The sequence below is a fragment of the Microtus pennsylvanicus genome, chromosome 3 (assembly GCF_037038515.1).
Source record: "Microtus pennsylvanicus isolate mMicPen1 chromosome 3, mMicPen1.hap1, whole genome shotgun sequence".
NCBI lineage: Eukaryota > Metazoa > Chordata > Mammalia > Rodentia > Cricetidae > Microtus > Microtus pennsylvanicus.
The window spans coordinates 62,138,328-62,153,562 of record NC_134581.1 but is presented as its reverse complement, the minus strand read 5'-3'; the positions used below and the strand labels follow the sequence as shown (position 1 = coordinate 62,153,562).

The following is a 15,235-nucleotide window of genomic DNA, read 5'->3' as shown; positions in this document are numbered from 1 at the left end:
ATACGATTATAAAAGATACTAACATTATAAGCAGAAATGTTACATGGGTTAGGAAGTCATTAAGGCATTACATTTTCCAAGTATCTTGTAACTTCTCCATCTTCTTTTCTCCTCTCAACTATAAAAAGAAGCAGTCTCAGAAGAGGGAGACAGTTTTGTCCTCAAGATTTAGAACTATTCTTTATAAAATGATGAGGGGAACTGCTGTTGAAATATATACTAGAAGTAGCCAGATACAAGGAAGTGGGAAATCAGCCATGGGTATTTGAGAAAGGGGTGTGGGGAAGAGACAAATACTTCTTAATGTGAATGGGGAAAGGTGATTGGTTGAGATTTCACCTGAAAGAAAATGTTTGATCCAAAATAGCAAAAAAGTTGGACCTGGGAAAAGATAAAACACAAACATTATAGTCCTGATTATAATATGGAAATAAAAAATTAAAAGTTCTTTCAAGATAAGCCTTCCAGAGACCATTCAAAGTGATTTATAAATTTTCTGCTTAATCGGTTCTATTTAACAAATTAAAGGTTATTTTTATAGACAAAGTGTTAGCTTAAGTTATCCAAGCCCAGAATAAAACCATAAAGAAAAAAGTCTTCATTTTGTGTTGAGGTGAAGGTTTTGAGGGTCTAGGTGGTGTTCAGAGTTGGGGGCAGGATAGGAAACTCAGTCAGATGTATTTTATAGGGACATTTTTGCCACTGATGGTAATTATGGCCTTGTACAAGTCATTTTACTTTTTCTAGCCCATTAAAGAGAGGAGTAAAGTCTAAGGACTTGCAGTTCTGAAGTTTTTAGGAACTCATATGCCAAGACATACTGCACTGTAGTATAATTGTGTTGTCTTGCAGTGAGTGTGTGTTAAAGTGCAATTCTGAAAAGGTTGTTTTGGGAATAAATATGGGCTGGAGAAAGAGTGGTTCTTTAAGAAGTTACCCTCGGCAAAATTTGAAAGAGTATAAGAGAACAATGGGACGTTTACTTTTAAATCTAGTACCTTTCCTATATGAAGGCCATAGTTGGTTTGCTCTAGGTTAACAGCTTCCAATGTGGGAATAATCATATATGTGTTATGTGTTGCTGTTCCAAGGCCAGTAACTTAGTAAGGAATCTATCACGTAAATGACACACTGCCTTTGCATTCAGAACTGCAAGGTAGAGCTCCATTTTTTTTTTATAGATGCTGAATTGTCTGGTGGTTCTTACTTCATAAAATTGTGGTATTCAAAAACTGTAAGTGAATTGTTACCAGTGCAAGCACATGTAATACTCTCATTCTTTCACGTCTAGGCCAACTGGTCTTCAGGCTGTTGTCTGCGCTAGTGGTCATTTGCTTATGATCATTGTTTTTCCTTTTTTAACTTCCTCCAAAGTGGTAAAGTGAAAGTCCTACTGTAGTCTTGTCTGCCTTCCCTCTTTTTCTAGTCTCCCCGTCCTACCCCATTCAACTCTCAGGCCAGGGCTGCAAACAATGAAAAGCTATGGAACTCTGTCATTGTGTACTCTAATTACAGAGCCAAGAATTGTCACCAGTGAAGAGGTCATTATTCGAGAAACCCTCCTTCCTGTTACCCTGCAGTGTAACCTCACCTCCAGCTCTCACACCCTTATGCACAGCTACTGGACAAAGAATGGAGTAGAACTCACTGCCACACGTAAGAATGTCAGCAACATGGAATACAGGTGAGAGGGACTAACATTCTTAAGAAGGGAGAGAGTATGGATAAGATTACTTGTTCATAAACCTTGATCATTTATATGATGTAATTATGACTATGAAAATGCTACTTAAAAGATAATTTTTGGAATTGGTGAGATGACTCAGCAGTTAAGGGTGTTTGCTACCAGACCTGATAACCAGAGTGTAGTCTCTGAAATCCACGTGGTGGAAGGAAGAACCAACTCTGGCAAGGTGTGTGTGTGTGTGTGTGTGTGTGTGTGTGTGTGTGTGTGTGTGTGTGTGTATACTAAACAATTTTTTTTTAAAAGATGTGGGTGTAATCCTAACACTTGGGTGGCAGAGGCAGGCAGATCTGTGTGAGTTTAAAGCCAGCCTACTTTCCACAATGAGTTTCCGGACAGCCAGAACTATGTAGAGAGACCCTGTCTCCAAAAGACAACAGAAAAGAGTGAAATGGGGTGGGACAGAGAGAAAGACAGACACATTGTGAATTATTTTATTACAGTGAGTTGAACTGGTTCCTAAACCAGACCTCTGCCTCTGTAATGATGTGTTTCCATGCTTCTCTTAAAGGCCTTTCTATGTGTCTTAGCCTCATTAGGAATTTTACGTGTACATGTTGAAGAGATGAATTTGAGAATATTTCTGTAAAAATTTCAATATGATCTTATTTATTTCAATGGACTAAACTCTTTTCCAAATTATGTACTTTGACAAGATGCATTTGGCCTTCTCCTGATTTTATGTATGTGTGTGTGTGTGTGTGTGTGTGTGTGTGTGTGTGTGTGTGTGTGTATATATATATGCATGTATGTATGTATTTTTTGAGACAGGGTCTCTTTATGTGGTCTTGGCTGTCTTGTGTAGGAGAAGGCTGCTTATTCATCCTGGCCTCCCAGAACTGAAATAATCACACAGAAACTGTATTAATTAAACCACTACTTGGTCCATTAGCTCTAGCTTCTTATTGGCTAACTCTTATATTAATTTAACTCATTTCTGTTAATCTGTATATAGCCCCGTGGCAGTGGCTTACTGGCAAAGATTTGGCATGTCTGACTGGCCGCTCCATGGTGTCTACCTCTGCCTCTTCTTCTCAGCATTACATTTAGTTTTCCCTGTCTAGCTCTGTTCCCCTATAGCTCTGCTATAGGCCCAAAGCAGTTCCTTTATTAACCAATGAAAGCAACACATAGACAGAAGGACCTCCAGTCTTGGTCTTCTCTATGTACAGGCTGGCCTCCAACTCACAGAGATCTTCCTGCCTCTGCCTCCTGAGTACTGTGATCAAAGGCATGTACCACTGTACTCAGCATTGGCCCTCTCCCGGATAGTCTAGTCTGGTAAGATATAGGAATCTGTCAGAGATTTCTAAATGATTCTAGTGCGCAGTCATGTTGAAGGCCATAGATGGTCCTCTCACTATGATAATTAAGAAACTGAAACTGAGAACAGGGAATTATTTGCTCAAGGAGTCAGTATTAGTTGAGCCTTAGTTAGAATACAGGCCCCTCGACTTACTTCAGTAGTTTGAGAAGCAATTAAAGTCACCTTTGAAACTCAACTCTTGGAACAGGGGATCTTTCCTGTGGATAGATGTTCTAGTGAATTGTCTTCCAAGAATAATGACACCATAACCTAATCAGGACCAGTCGATAAAGTTATCTTAGGTGAGGGTGGTAGTGTAGAGACACCCTCTGAATAAAGGCATTTGCTGGTCTTAGTTACCTGGAATGCCAGTGATTTGGTGTCTTTTAGAGTGTTGAGAACACTTGGTAACTCATCCTTTAGGAAAGTTTGTTTGCAAAGAGATCTGGAAAAGGATCAGCTAATCTTGCTTGGCAGGATGACACTATATAAAGAAATAGTACTGAAGGGAGACCAGGAAAGGCTGTGGACTTAGCAGCAAGGACATTCTGCAGTATTTCACATCACTTAGATTTCCATGCCCTTTGTTTAATTGATCTACATGAGTTTGTAGGTCCTCATTCCTTTTTCAGAAGGGAAAACTAAGGCTCAGAGAGTAGTAGGTCTTGGCTGCCTTTTAGGTCAAGTATTATAGTTTATTTATTTCAGTACCAATGTTAGATTCCACATCTACTTTGAATTGTTTCTGGAGTACTTTCCTTCCCAACTGTACCATACGCTTAATTGTTGTTGATCGTTTTTTTGTTCTTTACTCTTTGTTCTCTTTAGGGGGGCCTGCCACCCAACTCCCAGATAATACACATGAAGGCTTATTTTTAGTTATGAATGCCTAGTTTTAGCTTGACTTGATTCTTGCCAGCTTTTCTTAACTTAAATGATTACCTTTTGCCTCTGGACTTTTTTCTTTTCTTACTTATGTTTACCTTATTTTCACTCTTACCCCTGACTTCTCCCTTTGTTTTCCCGTTGCTTCCCTCTTCCTTGTTTCTCCTCTTATTTATACTCTGCCTACCAGCCCCATCTACCCTTGCTATTGGCTGATCGGCTTTTTATCAGGTGTTTTAGACAGGAAAAGAATCACAGCTTCACAGAGTTAAACAAATGCAGCATAAACAAAAGCAAAACGTCTTTACATCATTAAACAAATATTCCACAGCATAAACAAAAGTAACACAGCATACAATAATATTCTCCAACACTTAGTGGCAACTTAATCTGTCTCCACTGTGGTTTCTTCTGATGCTAATTGAGAATTTAGCTTTGACTGAATTTTCTTAGTTTGGAAAGTGTTAACCATTTGGAGTTGTTGGTTGGTATTTACTTCATACCTCTTTCAAGGAAGCAGGTATCAGTAATCTTTCCCTGGGTTTTGTGTTCCCCATATAGCTGCCAGCTGTTAAGTAAATGATGTTTCTGCTTGACTTTTTTTTGTTGTTGTTGTTTTTCAAGACAGGGTTTCTCTGTAGTTTGGAGCCTGTCTTGGAACTAGCCCTTGTAGAACAGGCTGGCCTCGAACTCACAAAGATCTGCCTGCCTCTGAGTGCTGGGATTAAAGACGTGCGCCACCACCACCCGGCTCTGCTTGATTTTTAACTGTCTCTTTGCCTCTGTTTTCTTTTTGCCCCAGTGTACTTGATATAGATGGAATAACTGCTTAGATATTCTTGGGCTACTCAGGAAGTCAGCCATTGAACTAGCTTCAGAAGCCTGTTCTACCTACCCTGAAGGGGACATTTTCTGTTTGCGTTAGTTGCCTTCCCAATAGTTAGTCCAAGGGAATGGTTTTGGGAGATAAACACATAGGCATGTCTTTGAGCTTGGGAGTCCCCATCCCCCAAGTTTTCCTTATGGAACTTAGAGTCAGCCAAACCCTGAAGGTATGGCTGTTACTCATTCCTGAAACTCTGCAGTACTTCAGAACAGCTGATTTGTGTGTTTCTTTTGAGAATGTAGATACAGAGTCAAAGTGGGATATTTGTGTCAAGTTGAGAAGATATCTTAACTGTGCTGACATTGGTATGCTGAGTCAGTTCCTATCTGTGTCTCTCTCTCTTTTTTTTGTAATGAACAATAAGATGGGTAAATTCATTGGGCCAGTAATAGGTAAAATTAGGAGTTTTATTAAACATTAATTTCTGCAGTGGAGGTTTGATTAAGTTATGTTCAGAAGAATATGAATCTAGCCCTGTATTAGCATTTATCCTCTAATCTGGGGGTAGTTGATTTTGTTTGTTTGTTTGCTGCGGTTAGTCTCTGTGTGCCTCACCCTCCTGTGTGTAGGATGGTGTGTATTGAGGCTGTGTGAGGTGGGCATCAGCTGTGAGACTTAAGAGGAACTAATATCCTGGCCACACGTGCTTTTTACAGTAATTTTTTTTTGAGGTTTTTCAAGACAGGGTTTCTCTGTAGCTTTGGTGCCTGGCCTGGAACTAGCTCTTGTAGACCAGGGTGGCCTCGAACTCACAGAGATCCCCCTGCCTCTGTCTCCCAAGTGCTGGGATTAAAGGCGTGCGCCACCACCGCCTGGCTACAGTAATTTCTTATCTTGATCTGAGTCCATACAGTTGTTTGCTCTGACTTTGTGTTTGTTCATTTATTCACTTGTTTATTCATTTCTCTACTACAATGTGACTACCAGGTAAGGGCTGAATGTAGAATTGTGTACCAGTCAAACAGTGTATTACATAGAACTTAGTCTGTTATGGATAACAATCAAGCAATATCATAAGTACATGAGTATACATTGTGGATGAGTGCTGTGAAGAACCAAATTTTAGTGTAATGGAGGAGGAGGATATTTAGATGGGCTGGATGTGAGATATAAGCCCAGACCTGACAGAAAAGGACTTAAGTCTGCTGGGTGATAGGAAGAGCAGTAAAGGAGCATTGTATGGAGATTTTGAGGTGGAAGCAGTTGTGGCATATTGAAACACTGCAGAGTGCCTAGCAGAGCTAGAAAATAAAATGATAATTTTTTTTTTTTAAAAGCTGGATTTCTGGCTGGAGAGATGGCTCAGTGGTTAAGAGCACTGGCTGCTCTTCCCAGAGTTCCTGAGTTCAATTCCCAGCAACCACATGGTGGCTCACAACCATTTGTAATGAGATCTGGCACCCTCCTCTGACCTGTGGGCATACATGGAGGCAGAATGTTGTATACATAATAAATAAATAAATCTTTTTTTAAAAAAAGCTGGATTTCAGTGAATAAATGTTCTTTTGGTAGGTTTGGTTGTTTGCCTTTTTAAAAAGAAAACTATGCTTGGGCCTCTTTGTGTGCTGAGTTCCTGAAAGGCATGAAACTAAATCAGATCTTCAGAGAAGCTCAGCAAGGCTGTGAAACACCCCACTTCATTGTCTGCCTGGAACCTCCAGGAGAGCACATTTTTATTGATGGTTTTTCTGTATTTCAGTATAAATTATGCTTAATAAAGCCTTCCATTTTTGATTGCTTGTTTTGTAGTTTGTTTCTCCCAATAAATAATAGCATCTTAAAGTTAAGGACCAAAATCCATTCCATTTCTATTACTGGAACCCAGCAGGGAGTAAAGCATTAATATTTGGGAATGCATACAGGAAGGCTTTTATGAAAAAGAGGTGAAGAACAATTTGGAAAGTATGGTCCCATCTTGTTATGTGTTTGACTTGCCTTCTATTATATTTTGATCATTCCCAGTTACCTCATTTCATTTCTCTCCTTATTTCTGCAGGATCAATAAGCCAAGAGCTGAGGATTCAGGCGAATACCACTGTGTGTATCATTTTGTCAGCGCTCCTAAAGCCAATGCCACCATTGAAGTGAAAGGTACAACCCATCAAAGGCTTCGTGTTAGCCTCTTGTTTCTTCTAAGATACCATCTTATTCTGGGTGCCTGGTCTTCAAATTCTTTTTATTTCTATTTTGAGAAGCAGTGTAATTTATGGCTAATACCAAAGGATTAGGAGCCTGACTGCCTATTTTTAAGTCCCAACTCTATTATGTACTAACTGTATATTGGCAAGTTCCAAATTTCTGTGCTTCTGTTCCCTTATTTGTAAAATAAGGATGTCAGGAGCACTTGATACATTTTGTAGGAGCATTAATTATAATAGACTTACTATATGAAATTACTGTTTCACATGTCAGAATGTTTAAGTGGTATCTTATATAAAACATTGTGTAAACTTTTAAAACATTTTATAGGTGTGACTTCATAGGTCTTCAGTGGACACTAGTAGCCACATTGGTGAAGAAAGTACATTGTGCAAGGCTAATATAAAGATATTTTTTTTTTTTAAGAAAATCCTGTGTGGATATGGCATCTTAAAGATGAGGCTATAGCAGAAAGTTTTGTGGGCAGACAGAACTATATAAATTGGAGCTACTTAGTAGCATTAATCTGTTTTCATGCAATACGTGCAAGGAGAAGCTGAGGCCCAAACGTGAAACTGTTGTGTCCTGTAGTGAGTTTGTGTCAGAGCTAGCCTAGAGCCCAGGTCTTGACTCCTTAACACAATATTTTTCCCATTGTTATAATGTCTAAGAAGAGGCAGAACTACTGTTTAAGGTCCTACTTAGGAAACCAGGTTTTAATTTATTTTATTTTGTTGAGGAAGGACTATAGAAAGACAAACTTGTGGTGGAAGGACAGATTTGGGGAAAAGAAAGGCCTAAACAGTTTCTTAGCTCTTTTTTAAGATATTTGGATGATTAAAAATGCAGATTGAAGAAAAAGTTAGCCATGTTCAGCACCCACTGAATGTGAAGGGAAAGTCGTGTTGTGATGATGCAGTCCTGACTTAGGAGCTGATAAAGGCTCTGTCAGATGAAATTCTGACTTAGGGAGTTACAGTGGTTACAGCAGGTCACAACAGGCTTGATTCCTCTCTGCTTTTGTTTAACATGAGGGAAAACATTTTCTCTATGACAGTAGTGGACCTTCCCAACGGGAAGTGAGCTGAGCTATGTGGGGAGACTTTCTCTCTGTAATTGAAGCCCTGCACATTCCTGTTGAACTCTTAGTACAAAGCCCCAAGCAAGAGCTGTGGGACAAGATAGGTGTATTTAGCTGATGTCCACCCCATGCCTGTGGGATAGTGACACACAATTGTAAGTATTGAACAACTTATGGATTTGACAATCATAATTTATAAGCAGCATTTCAAGAATGCAAAAAAAAAAGTTTTTCTTCTTTGTTTAGCCAGCTTAGATATAGGGTTCAGGACCGGTCAGATGACTGAGTGGTAAAATTGCTTTTGTGCTAATCTGGTGACCTGGTTCAGTCCCCAGAACCCACATAAAGTTATAAAGAAAACACCAGCTCCACAGTTGATTCTTTGACCTCCACATGCTCACCATGTCCCCAATGCACACAACAAACACACAGTAGTAAATAGATCTTGTTTTCTGTTTGTTTTGTTCTGTTGTTTTAAGGTGGGAGTCAGCAGTCCCAGAGGTAGCCTTTTTCATATTTCTGTAGCAGATTTGAAGAAATAGTGAGGAGGGGCAGAACATAGAAGGCAGCTGGCTTAGTGTTTTGAGACAGAAGTTACAACGTGTAGGTTTGGGGAAAGGCTCAGTAAAGTGCTTGCTATTACAAACATGAGAATCTTAGTTTGACTCCCCAGAACTCACATGAAAAAGAGGCATGACTCTGCAATTCCAGCTCTATGGAGGCAGAAATGGGAGGATCCCTGGCTTTGATCCTATCTTAGGAAACTAATGTGCAGAGTAGTTGAGAAAGATACCAATATTGACTTCTAATCTCCACTTGCATGTACACCATTGGGCATGTATCTGCATGCTATTTCATATGCTATCATGTTCAAGTTGTTGACTTCACTGTTAAAGTTTTTTTTACTGAGGAAGACAGGTGATGGTATCCTGGTTTAAAAGACTGAGACATTTCTGTTATATGAAATCCTAAGGTGTTGTCTGTGGCTACATTGGTTAAATACACAATTCATCAACAGTCTGTTAGAATTCTTAAGGAGTTTTAAAGGTTTCTGTATTCTCTTCCTTAACATGTGGATAGAAAACAGTGTGTGTAATATGTTGAGTCTTTAAGGTTGTTGATGATTTAGTCTGATAAAGATTAGGAATGTTGAGTTTTTTTTATTAAAAGTTTAAAAAGCTTTGAATAAACCCAGGATCATATTCTAACCTAGCTTCCAGTTGTGTTTGGGTGTGAAAACTGACTTAAATTTAGAGGGGAGTATGCTTCAATTCCTAACCACTGTCATACATACTGTATTTTATTAGTGTCTCTGGGATAGGGCTGGAAGCAGGTGCCATTTTATACTGTAGAGATGGGAACATCTGCAGAACAGAAAGAGGTTATTATACTGGAAAAACTCAAGATTTGGGGGAGCATAAGTCATCTCTTTGCTGACAGAATCTCTTAGGTTCTTCCTCATGTTTGGAATTAATTGAACCAGCACTTCGGAACAATGAAATTCAGACCATACATAAATATTTGTTCTCTGAATGACAGTCATTTTTCGTCATAATAAAGGAAGGAAATGTTTTTCACTCTAGTCTATAGATTGCTTTTAAGTAATTTAGGATTGAAAGATGGACTCGGTGGGTAAAGTGCTTGCTGTATAAGCATGAGGACACAAATTGGGATCACTAGTACTTATAAAAAGCTGGGTATGGTAGTGTGGACCTGTATAACCCCAGCACTGGGAGATGGAGACAGAAAGATCCCCGGTGGCTTGCAACTAGCAGTTTTAGTGAGTTAGTGAGCTCTAGGTTTAGTGAGACAAACCCTGCCTCAAAAAATAGATGAAGTTATAAAAGACAGTATCCAGTGTTGACCTCTGATCTCCATACATGCTCCTGTGGACATACATTCATGCATAGATCACCCACACACAAATACTCAGATACACATGAGTGAATTCCCAAAAGTAATATTTATTTCCCCATTCTCCTTGTAGTATCTATAGCCCAAACTGACTTTTGTGATCCTCCTGCCTCAGAATCCCAGCATAGCTTAGGTATTTGAAAAGCAACTTGAACAACTGTGGGTGCAGAAGGAACAAGACTGGCCAGGAAAGGGGAAAGAGTTGTGATAATTTCCTGGGTCTGTCTTTCATGGGATCTGCCAAGCTCGTTCAGAGGAGAGCACATTTCTTCTGCTTCTTGACTGTAGAAACTGTGGCTTCCAGGAACTGCATGTATAAAGGATTCATTGAAGAATAGATGTTCTATTTTTTTTTTCGTACAGTTCCTCAATCCTTTGCCCCTTTCTCTTTTTGATCTACCTTTCTTTTCTAAACCAGTGTCTTTTGCCCTCCCTTCTTAGCTTTCTTTTCACGTCAGTATTTTTTTGAGGATGAATTCCCAGGATTTCTGGAAGAACATGTCCTGCTGCCAGTTGGACAAGATACTGTGTGGTGATGATGAGTGTCATTATTGAAAGGAATAAGAATATCTCAGATCCGAATAGCATCTTGAACAAAAGTAGCATTTTCATGATCTTTCATTCTGGAGGCTGCCCAGAGGCATCCTTTAGGCTGCAACTGATGTAAAAGCTGGTTTTGACTCCCATGTTGTGTCCACATGAGAAGTCTTTGAAAGGTTAATCGTAGTATCACTGGGGCATTAATGAGCATCATCTTCAGCTCAGATATCTGTTCCTGCTCTACTCTCAGGGTGCTGCTGACCTTTCATGATAAGAACAGCTCACATTGTATACTTACTGTTTGCCAGACATATAGTAATGGTTGTTTTTCTCCTCTCCTTTAGTCTTCACAAGTGTATGTTGGTGCGGGACAATTCTATATTCTGTCAATTATATTTTAAATAAAAGCTGATTGTCTGATAGCCAGGCAGGAAGTATAGGTGGGAAAATCAGACAGGAAGTAGAGGTGGGGCAAAGAGAACAGGAGTATTCTGGGAAGGAGGAAACAATTTCCTGCAGTCCTGCCAAGACCATGGAAGAAGCAGAATGTGACCTGCCCCGCTGAAAAAGGTACTGAGCCTTGTGGATAAGGATAATGGGTTAATATAAGTTATAAGAGCTAATATGAAGCCTGAGCTAATGGCCCAATTTTCTTTGGGCCTTACCAGCTGTGGGAACTGGGCAGGACAGAAACCCCAACTAGCAGCCCCACATGTAGAATATGTAGTAAGTATTATTTTATCTACTAGCCAGGCGAGAAAATGGATTTTTTTTTGTGGTATTAAATCACTGGTCTAGTGTGGCTGAGTTAACTAGTGGAGCCAGATTTTCACCCAGGCACTCTAGTCCCAGAAGAGTCTAAGCTCCTAAGCACAGACTATGCTGTTGTGTTCAGCACAGTACAATTGAAAAGCCTTTGAGAGTTAGAGGAAATGGATTCTAATCTTGTCCTGTCATTAAACTCATCATAAGCTTGACCAGTCCACTTTTCACCTCTGGACCACAGTTTCTTCTAGTGTTAGATGAAGTAAAATGAAAATAGTAATCTTTAAGGTTCCTTTATGGCTTTTAAGTCTGTGGTACTCTCAGTTGGACACAGGGGAGAGTTTAATACTGAAGGGAATGAATTCTGATCTTATTTTCCACATGGAAATAAACAGCTTCTCAAGATGGGGAGCACTAAACTCAATGTACTTTACTTGTGTAATGTTAGTTCCCAACTTCTAACACTGGTGCCAGAAATGGTTTTATTTATTTAATTATTAGTGGGGTGGTGGTGGACAGAGTCTCTATCCCAGCTTGGTCGCTAACTCCCTGTGTAAAGAAGGATAACCTTGAACTTCTGATTCTTCTGTCTCCCGCCCACAGTGCTCAGATTACAGGCATGCATCACTGTACCTTTTAATGTGCTGGGGATTCAACCTAGAGCTTCATGCATGCGGAACAAGCAGTTTGCTGAGCAATGCCTCTTAATAAGGAATAATTAGACTAGTGTTCTCAGACTTAATTTAGCTCATCTGAAATGTTTATATCGGGCCCTTTAAAGCACTCCAAGAATCCAGTCATGGTAGCACATGCCTGCAGTCTCAGCTACTTGGGAGGCTGAGATAAGAGAGTCACTGTTTGAGACCAGCCTGGGCAACATAGTTAAGACATTTAAAAAAGAAAAAAAAGGGCCAAGGTTAAAGAACCACTGTCTTAGAGTGTTATCTTAGTGGTGTTACAGAATGCAACACAGACCCTAGACTAAACCAGTCTTCACACCAACAAAGCGTCTAGTGTGGAGAAGACTGGCTGGACCAAAACCTATATCTTTGCTTCAGTGGGACCGGTCTCATATTCCTTAAGGCTCTTGGCCTTAAATTAAATCTTAACTGTTTCTCTGCCTTCTGTTAAAGTCTTTATTTTGCTTGTGGCAGAGATAAGATGTCTCTGGGATTGGATAGGTTGCATAAAGGAAGCAGAAAGATTGTTTATGTAGAAAAAATGTGTTTACTTGGAAACAACTCATTTGCTGACAACACCTTTAAGAGTAGATTTTCTTTGAAAATGAGTTCTGTATAGATTAGAAGTTTACTTAGAAAGGTAAATACCAAAAGGTCCTACATGTGAAGCCTTATACCTTTCTCAGATTTATTCTGTTAGTTAATATGCATCCATCTGAACGTGCTTCCCTTGCCTGAATTGACACTTTTCTCCAGCCTGCAACCTGGTATGATAGAGAAGCCTTGAAAAGATTAAATCACATCTCTACACTAAACAGAAGGTGAGAACTCAGTCAGAAGTAAATACTAAGGATAGGCATAATAGTGCATGCCTATAATCCAGAACTTGAGAAGAATAAGAACTGTACCATATTTGAGGCCAGCCTAGTCTAGATTTTATTTTTTTTTAATTTTTTAAAAAATTATTTATTAAGGATTTCTGCCTCCTCCTCGCCACCGCCTCCCATTTCCCTCCCCCTCCCCCGATCAAGTCCCCCTCCCTCATCAGCTCGAAGAGCAATCAGGGTTCCCTGACCTGTGGGAAGCCCAAGGACCGCCCACCTCTATCCAGGTCTAGTAAGGTGAGCATCCAAACTGCCTAGGCTCCCCCAAAGCCAGTACGTGCAGTAGGGTCAAAAACCCACTGCCATTGTTCTTGAGTTCTCAGTAGTCCTCATTGTCCGCTATGTTCAGCTAGTCCGGTTTTATCCCATGCTTTTTCAGACCCAGGCCAGCTGGCCTTGTTGAGTTCCCGATAGGACATCCCCATTGTCTCAATGTGTGGGTGTACCCCTCGCGGTCCTGAAGTTCCTTGCTCGTGCTCCCTCTCCTTCTGCTCCTGATTTGGACCTTGAGAAACTTGAAATATTTTAAATGGCCGGTGTTAGGTTGCTCAGTAAACTAGTAGAGGCTTGGTAGCATCTAGGTATCTTTGATTTCCAAATTCAAAACTTTTGCCTTTTATATTATATGGCATAGTTAGACTCTGGGAGGTTAATCAGTCTCACTTTATATTCAATATCTTCCAGCATATATACAAATAAGAATAATATGAGAAATTGGTTTTGCAGTTTTTACTTATTCATATAATATATTATTTTTTTGCATAATCTGTTCTGATTTTTCTCTCAGTACAGTGCAAAATGCATGCATGATCTCTGGAGTCAATTATGCATTAGATTCTAGCTTTGCCTTTTACTAGTAGCCTAATTGGAGACATCAAATGACTTCCAAACTTGATTTTTCCAATTTATGTAGGTATTATATGGGGTAATGTCTGCTTTATTATTTGGAATAGTTATCTGTTACTTGTTCTGGTGTTACCTGAAGGCTTGACTAAATGAGGCTTAAGGATATATTCTCAGAATGGCTCACTCATATTTGTTTTCACAGGCTCTCCTTCTGAGGGCCTCCAAAACTGACTGTTCCCTATCATGACACCAATGCCCCACCCTCAGAGTGCAAACAAGGGGAAACAGAGTGCCTTTTCTAAGTAGTTTTTAGAACTATCTACCTTTACTTACCCTTTTATTTTGTTAGAAGGGAGTCATTAAATCCAGTCCCAATTCAGCAGAAGGAAAAGAAGTTTTTTTAATTAATTAATTTATTTATTTATTATGTATACAGTATTCTCAGTATTCTGTCTGCATGTGTGCCTGCAGGCCAGGAGAGAGCACCAGATCTCACTACAGATTGCTGTGAACCACCATGTGGTTGCTGGGAATTGGACCTTTGGAAGAGCAAGCAGTGTTCTTAACCACTGAGCCATCTCTTCAGCCCAGGAAAAGAAGTTTTATTTTTTAAATGGCAACATCTGAGAATTTGATTGGGCTGAATAGGCTCTCATTGGTACTCATATAGAGTATCTGGTTGTTTTGCTGTGGATGTACTGTCCTGCCCAGCAGGTGAAGCTGAAGCAGACTTGCTGATTGAGCTGCTACTATAAAAGATAAAGTGATAGGTCTTTGTATTGATCCAAGGTTAAAGTCATTGTTATTAGAGTCATTGCTTTCAGGGATGGAATGGTTTAGCTTGGATTGACTTTCTCTCTTCCTAGTGTAGTAGTGATGCTTCTACCATCTAAAGGGTGAATAACCAGGGTCTTACTCTTCTTCCCTTTTTTCCCTTTTCTTTTTCGCTTTTTCTCCTCCTTCTCCTCCTCCTCTTCTTTCTTCTTCCTTCCTCCTTCTTCTTCCTCATTTTTTTTATTTTAAAAAAAGAAAGGGTTTCTCTGTAGCTTTGGAGCCTGTCCTGGAACTACCTCTTGTAGACCAGGCTGGCTTCTAACTCAAAGAGAGCCACCTGCCTCCCAATTGCTGGGATTAAAGGTGTGTGCTACCTTGGAATACATTTTTATGCAGTAGTCTTAGATAAGATGAGGAGAAAGCAGCACTTGATCTAACCATTGAGCAGTCTTTTTTAATAGTCTTACATCTATGAACACGACTAGTAAAGCACAGTTGGGGTTATCTAAACCAGCAGTAGCCTTTAAGGTCATGTATGTAAATAGAAATTTCTGTAGAATGCCCTTACTAGGTGAATGAAACAGAAAGTGGTACTGTCCTTTTTTTTTAAACATCAGTGCAGTAGTGATGACCATTTTTATCCTATCTGTTGGGACCATTTAATTTTGAGGCCTTTCAGAATTGAGATTTGATAAGAGGCTATGGAGCTATATACCAAATCAACTTTTAGTCTTCTATGTCAGTAGTTCTTAACCTGTGGGTCATGATCCCTTTGGGGGTCAAACAGTCCT

The 15,235-nt window shown here is 39.7% G+C and overlaps 1 protein-coding gene across 6 annotated transcripts in view; it reads left to right on the top strand.

Annotated features, from left to right (window-relative positions):
• Nptn (neuroplastin) overlaps window positions 1-15,235 on the top strand; it is an 80,537-nt gene that overhangs the window by 45,653 nt on the left and 19,649 nt on the right. For all 6 annotated transcript variants that reach the window (XR_012910009.1, XM_075965716.1, XM_075965714.1 and 3 more), the window contains exons 3-4: window positions 1,516-1,684; window positions 6,818-6,912. Coding sequence is in view for 5 of the 6 variants with exons in the window: in XM_075965716.1 (XP_075821831.1) it covers window positions 1,516-1,684; window positions 6,818-6,912 (264 nt within the window). In the remaining variant the exon portion in view is untranslated. The remainder of the gene's footprint in view (window positions 1-1,515; window positions 1,685-6,817; window positions 6,913-15,235) is intronic.